General features: G+C 41.6%; 1 protein-coding gene across 1 annotated transcript in view; it reads right to left on the reverse strand.

Moving 5' to 3' along the window:
* MSH3 (mutS homolog 3) overlaps positions 1–7285 on the reverse strand; it is a 170769-nt gene extending 163484 nt beyond the window's left edge. Inside the window, exons 1-2 of the mRNA XM_087430101.1 lie at positions 7013–7285; positions 5405–5525 (exon numbers count right to left, since the gene is read on the reverse strand). Of these exons, the coding sequence (XP_087286227.1) occupies positions 5405–5525; positions 7013–7219 (328 nt within the window). The 5' untranslated portion in view covers positions 7220–7285. The remainder of the gene's footprint in view (positions 1–5404; positions 5526–7012) is intronic.
* Positions 7286–7385: the final 100 nt, after the last annotated feature.

Below are 7385 nucleotides of genomic sequence, written 5' to 3' on the forward strand. Positions count from 1 at the left end.
TTGCTGTATGCGGGACTCGGCCTCAGGATGAACAGAGAAGTGGTGCCTCGATGCACACCCGGGATCCGAACCCGGGCCACCAGCATCGCAGCGCGCGCACTTAACCACCAAGCCACAGGGCCGGCCCCTCACATTTATTTTTAAACATTCGTTCCAAATTTGGGCACGTTGTTTTAAACTGTAAAAGGTGATTCTTTTTTTAAAAGTATAAAATGAAAATGGAAAATTCATTGAATAAAATTTTATGTTTTACCCTGTTTGATAAGTACAGTCATTACAGAACACAAAATTGGGAATTTGGGGAATGGCATATTTGATTCCATGAATGAATCTGAATTCTTCATTATAAGTAGTCTTTAACTTTAGGATATGAACTGCAGTGTATAATAATTATAAACACTGATTGGTGTCTTTTATAAAATGGTTCTAGGAGGAACAAGATAACCTGGAAACTATATGAATTTAAGGCAAATTTCCATTTGAACTTTTTGGGTATGGTTTAAAGGTATAATATCTCATAGATTTTCCCAGGTTTTTTAAAAATTGTATTTTATTTTTATATACTCTGGCTGTATTTTATAAATCCTCATTGACTTTGGAAAGTCCAAATATATATAGCATTAAGATAATGGATATTTGCATTTATCAAAATGCTTCTGAGATAGAGTTCTACACTATGTTTATCTGTAATTAAAATAAGAATGTTAATAAAATAAAAAGTCAAGTCTGACTTTTGACCTATGTGGGAGATTTTATCTATTAAAGATAGCCAAACCTATATATATCCCATCCAATATGCTCTTCCTACAACGTGATGCTGACACTCCGGCACTGAGAGGTGGGATCTGTGTCCTTTCCCTCAAGCCTAGGCAAGCCTTTGTAACCAAGTGGACCAACGGAGTACGGAAGAAGTGACGCTCTGTGACTTCCAGAGCTAGATCATATAAGGCAATACGGCTTCTGTCTGGCTCTCTCTCAGGGTGCTCAACCTCGGCACCCAGCCACCACGCTCTGAGGAAGCTCAGACTAGCCCACACAGGGAGACCAGGGGTGTGCTGCAGCCAACTCACAGCGGCTCTTGAAAGGCAACTGCTAAATCCTCAAGAATTTTGTGAACCACCTGTCAAAAACAGCCACTGTTAAAAATTAGGCTATATAAACTTACAATTAAACATATTATACTAAAAACAAGGTAGCAAATACTCAAACCTCATCACTTCTTGAAATCTGCTACATTTTACTATTATCTATGTTCCAAAGGTTATTAATGTGTATTGTCTGTATATGGTGGAAATACTATGTAATGGTGCTACTGCTATTATGCAGCCCGTCCCAAATCTAGAAAGTCAAGCCTTAGGAATGAAGCTACTCTAGACCTTCTCTTCCAAAGTTTAAAAACAATCCTTAAAAAGATCAAACTGATTGGGGCCACCCTGGTGGCGTAGTGGTTAAGTTCGCATGCTCTGCTTCAGCGACCCAGGTTTCACAGGTGCGGATCCTGGGCGCCGACCTACGCACCACTCATCAAGTCATGCTGTGGCAGCATCCCATATACAAAACAGAGGAAGATGGGCACAGATGTTAGTTCAGGGACCATCTTCCTCAGCAAAGAGAGGAAGATTGGCAATGGATACTAGCTCATAGCCAATCTTCCTCACCAAAAAAAAAAAGAAAAGAAAAACATCAAACTGATCCACAAAGGTTTTAACTGCTTGCCAGAACAAAGTCCAACATTCTTTAAAGAAACACAAAACCCAGCACACAACAACACAGAATTCAAAATATCCACGATCCAAACAATTAACTACTACACATGCAAAAAGTAGGAAAAATCAGTCAAGGGATACAGACCCAGAAATGACAGAGATCATAGAATTAGCATATAAGGACAAAAAAACACATGTTATAAATATGCTCCACATAATCAAGAATGTAAAGGAAAACACGAACATAAAGAGGAGCAAAATGGAAGATTTTTTTTCTTGGTAACAGCTTTACTGAGATGTAATTCACATAGAGAAAAGGGAGATTTTTAAAAAGAACAGAACAGAACCTCTATAGATGAAATACACAATATCTGAAATGAACATTTCACTGAATGAGATTTATGGCAAATTTGACACCACAGAAAAAAAAAATCACTGAACTTGACAACATAGCAGGAGAACTGATCCAAAATGAAGCACAAGGAGAAACAAGACTGGAAAACGAATGAACAGAGCTTCAGTGATGTGAGGGATAATGTCAAGTAGTCTAGCAGCCCTGTTAATAAACTTCCAGCAGAAGAGATGGAGGAGACAGAAAAAATATCTGAGGAAATAATGGCCAAAAAATTTTCCAGATTTGATGAACACTATAAACCCATGGACCTAAGAAGCTTTAAATGAAATCCAAACAAAATTAAAAAAAAGAAAGAAAGAAAAATTTTTTTAAATACTAGACTAAGGCCCATCAAAACCAAATGTGTGCAAACCAGTGATAAAGAGAAAATCATAAAAGCAGCCAGAGGAAAAAAGACATATTAGGGAAATCAATACCCTATAATTAAAAAACACAAAAAACACCTTGATGACACATATGCTAAAGATTAAGAACCTTTGAAGGAATACTGTGACTCCTTTTCTTCTCAAATATATGACTTTTCCAATGTATATACTTGACCTAGTTTACTGTGACTTCTCTTATTCTAGAAATATATCTTTGAATCTCTTTTCAAATGTATGTTTTACCTTGTTTATTATTATTCCCTTTATTTTTTTTTTAATTTTATAATTTTATTTATTTATTTTTCCCCGAAAGCCGCAGTAGATAGTCGTATGTCATAGTTGCACATCCTTCCAGTTGCTGTATGTGGGACGTGGCCTCAGCATGGTCGGAGAAGCGGTGCGTCGGTGCGCACCCGGGATCCGAACCCGGGCCACCAGCATCGGAGTGCGCGCACTTAACCGCTAAGCCACGGGGCTGGCCCCTATTATTCCCTTTAATTTTCAAAATACATACTTCAATCACTTTCCAAATGTATAAAGTTTCCTTGTGAATATAAAAAAGCTTTCTTCGGGCCGGCTCCGTGGCTTAGCGGTTAAGTGTGCGCGCTCTGATGCTGGCGGCCCGGGTTCGGATCCCGGGAGCGCCCCGAGGCACCACTTCTCCGTCCAACGTGAGGCCGAGTCCCACGTACAGCAACTAGAAGGATGTGAACCTATGACATACAACTATCTACTGGGGCTTTGGGGGGAAAAAACTGAATAAATAAAATCTTTAAAAAAAAAAAAAAAAAAAAAAAAAAAAAAAAGCTTTCTTCCCCTGTGGATCCCCGTTATAAAAAAGAACTTGTAAATTGAAGAGTTAAGACCTGAAGTGGATCCATACAATGGAATCTTATTCAGCAATAAAAAGGAATGCAGTACTTCAGAGTAGTCAAAATCATTGACAGAAAGTAGAACGGTGGGTGCCATGGGCTGGAAGAGGGGGAAAGGGGAGCTATTGTCTAATGGGTATAGAGCTTTAGCTTTGCAAGGAAAAGAGCTCTAGAGATGGATGGTAGTGACGGTTGCACAACAAAATGAATGTACTTAATACCATAGAACCATACACTTAAAAATGGTTAAGATGGTAAATTTTATGTTATGTGTATTTTAACACACTAAAAAGAAATGAAAGCAAAATTTTTTTAAAAAAAGGAAGGAGGTACTGATACATGCTACAACATGGATGAACCTTGGAAACATTATGCTAAGTGAAAGAAACCAGAAAAACAAGTCACATATTGTAAAATTCTATTTATATGAAATGTTCAGAATAGGCAAATCTATAGACAGAAAGTAGATTTGTGGTTGCCGAGGGCTGGGGGCGCGTTGGTGGAAAATGAGAAGTGACTGTGGATGAGTACAGGGTTTATTTCTGGGTGATAAAAATGTTCTAAAATTGACTTTAATAATGATGCTTGCACAGTTCAGTGACTATACTAAAAGTCACTGAATTGCACATGCTAAATGGGTGAATTATATGGTTTGTGAATTATACCTTAATAATTCTGTTATTAAAAAAAAAAAAAAACTGATACGGAGCAGTCACCAGCTTTTGACTGGTGGATGCTCCTCTCCTCTCTTCCTGAGTGTCATTTTTAACAAAACATTCCAAGGCTGTTGCCACATTTCCAACACTTTCCATCTTAGTCATCCTGTGTGACCATGGGTCACCTATCACCCTCCTCTTCCTCTATAGAAGGAGGACAACAAGGGTTGTCAGGGAGAATAAATGAGCTACAAAAGCCACTAGAACAATAGCAGGCATATTAGTGGGTGCTCATTAACTGCTTGGAGAATTGACTGAAAAACTGAATAGATCAGGTCTGTGTACAATAATGAATTAAAAAAGGTAGACAACCCCAGCAAATGCAACATTAACACATGGTAAACTCTGTCAAGTCACGCCTCCTTCACAAAGGAGGAGGGAAAGCGTATTTTCAGCTTTATCTTTCTCTTTAGCCGGACGTCTCCATTTCTACAGTTATTTCATACTAAGGCTTTCATGTTGACCCTAAATCCAAATTTTACCTTTTGAGGAGGGAGAGAGATCTTACATGCTTGATCAACTGAGCTGAGCCTCTTTTTTTTTTTTTGCTTTTGTCTCATTCTCTTTACCTAATGTCCTGGCGATAGTAAAGAAAGAAGCATTTTCTGTCTTCCCTTATCACAAATTCTCTGAGGCCAAAAACTAGAGGAAAATCTGCTCAGCCATCTGTATCCAACACCACCTCTAGGAGTTCAGGAGCTCAGGAACGATGGGTTTATCCAAAGCCTTTTAGTAGACAGAAAGAGCAGCGCCATGCTGAAAGAGGACAGGGTGGAGCCACACGTCCTAACACTGAACACTGTTCAAAACGTTCTGCTAAGTGGAAAAAGATAGCTGCAAAGGAGCATGTAAAGCATAATACAATTTATAAAATATGATTTTTAGTTAACTAATTTGTGGTCTATGTGTGCACATATATATGTGTATAAAGAGAAAAACCAGGAAGAATATATAATACCCCCCAAAATTAGCAGTAGGCCTCACTGAAAAGGAAGGATTCTGGGGTCCTTCACTGTGTACCTTCTACATTTCTGTGTCGCTTGAAATTTTTGTAACAAGAATGCTTTACTTTTATAATTAGGACAAAAATTAGCTAGAGAGAATAAAACAGAAAACTGGCAGAACTCCAGCCCTTACCTCCACTCCCCCAACCTCCTACACACACCACCACCACTCATGAAGAGGCCACTCTACTCAAACACAATGGGGACCTTTCTCCACAAAGGAAAACACGGCACAACTTTCCAAGAGCCGCCTCTGCCCTCTGGAGAATGCAAGAATATCAGAGCCATGACTGGTGAGAGTGAAGAATCATTGCCACAGAACTCACCAGGGATCTCAGACATTACTGAATCACTTCCTCCTTCCTTTTCTTGGACTTTCTTTGCTTTCTTTTTAACAGGCCCATCATTCTCCAGTGGTCTCTTTTTACTTCTGTCAGCTTCTGCAACCTGTATCAGGAAGGTTAGAAAATGATGTGTTATCTCAAATCTCAAAAGTTGATGTATGCGAAATAATTTAAACCTCACTTCTGAATGACAGCAAGGTCCTTGCTATCCAGCCTTCACAGAATCATCTTCATTGAGCTCTGGGAAGACCTAGGGGTGAACTGTTTTTACGGTCATCAAAGACAAGGTGGAGACTGGCAGGTCACTAGCCTGAGCACCTCAACCCTGCTGGAATCAATTAGAACAAAGTCTGCTACCTTTCTATACTCAATCAGCCTTCACCTATCTCAAATTATATAACTTAAATTACCCTACTTATATACGTTAAATAAAATACATTTAAGAAAAAACTAATATTTATTTAGGAAAGATGAAATTAGATAACAGATAATAATAATTAGATAATAAAAGAACAGCATCATCTTTGAAATGTTAATTGTAATTTATCTCTATGTTCACCACTGAAGATGCCACAAGATTATGAACTATTTGTTGGCAGGAAACCTGTCAAAAACCCTTCACCAAGTACCCTCTAAATGATGGGTGTAAAATAAAATCTTGGTGAATTCATGAAAACGTCAGAAAACAAGGACAAGAGAGAAGCGATCACTCCATGGAAGAAATGTAAATGAAGGGAACAAGATCTCGAAGCAGCCCAGCTGTGAGCTGCATTAAAACTTGGGAGGGTGGCTAAAAGCCAGTCTGCCACCCCCCTCCATAGCCTCATTCTGAGAAATACTGCACCAGGCAGCCCCAGAGAGGGTGCACCCTTAGACTTTCCCCTGTGGCAATCTCCCCCGTAAAAACAAAACGAAAAATCCTCGTATTTTACTCAGTTGAAGGGTGGCAAGCAACAGGAAGAATGCAATGACTAACCATCACATCCGTTCCACCTTAAGAAACTTGACCCACCCAACCTATCAGAGTTCACAGTCTGAACTACAACGGTGTAGTCACGGGGGTACTGCACAATGTAACTGCTTTTATGCATAGCCGCTTGAAATATTCAGACATGCTGTTGCAGTCTTAAAGACCAGAGATTTAATGGCAGATTTCTGCTGGTCACCTAACCAAACACATATAAACAAGTTAAAGCTCCTCTTCAACCCTCAATCTAGAAAAAAAAAAAAGAGGAGGGAGGACGAAGGTCAAAAGCTGTATCCTTTGCCCACAGGCCCCTATCCTCATCACAACGGGAGTCAGGAGACTCGGGTTTCCGTCTCAGGTCTGCCATTAAGAATCTATGCGACTTTAGCCTCAAGTCTTTCACCCCAACTGGAAACTAAAGCCTTTGAACTACAAGATGGAGGTCGGCCTCGCTCTTCCCGCCTTCTCCTTCCCGAGGGTCGCCCCTTTCTCCCCTGTGGCGTCATCTCGCCGATTCTCGCGAGGTCTCTACCTCCTCCCGCTCCACTCACAAGCACCGCCCCTGCCCACCTCGCCCCGCCCCTTCTCCCCGAGGGCCCCGCCCCATCCTGGACCAAACCCACCAATTGTGGCGGCAACTGAGGCGGGAAAGAGGACGCTAGGGGCGCTGCGGAGTCAGAGTCGGGGTCCGCCTTGTCGGCTGCGCCGGCGGGAGAGGAGGTGGATTTCAGGCTTCCTGAAGAGTGGAAGAATCTGCTCAAAACCGCTTGTCTTGCAGAGGCGGGGCCGGCTGCACCAGCAATGCCAGAGGCAGGCTTCCGGCGGGACATCGCGAGGCCGAGAGTGACAGCCCAGGGGCAGGGCCCAGCCGGGAGCGCGAGCCCGCGGCCGCAAGTCCCGGGCGTCTGCGGGCGCGAGCACGTCGCGACCTTGCCGTGCGCCGGGGCGGGGGGCGGGGCGGGGGCGGGGCCTCGCCTGCACAAATGGGACTGAGGG

The sequence above is a fragment of the Ceratotherium simum genome, chromosome 4 (genome assembly GCF_057802395.1).
Source record: "Ceratotherium simum simum isolate JZ-2026a chromosome 4, ASM5780239v1, whole genome shotgun sequence".
Lineage (NCBI taxonomy): Eukaryota > Metazoa > Chordata > Mammalia > Perissodactyla > Rhinocerotidae > Ceratotherium > Ceratotherium simum.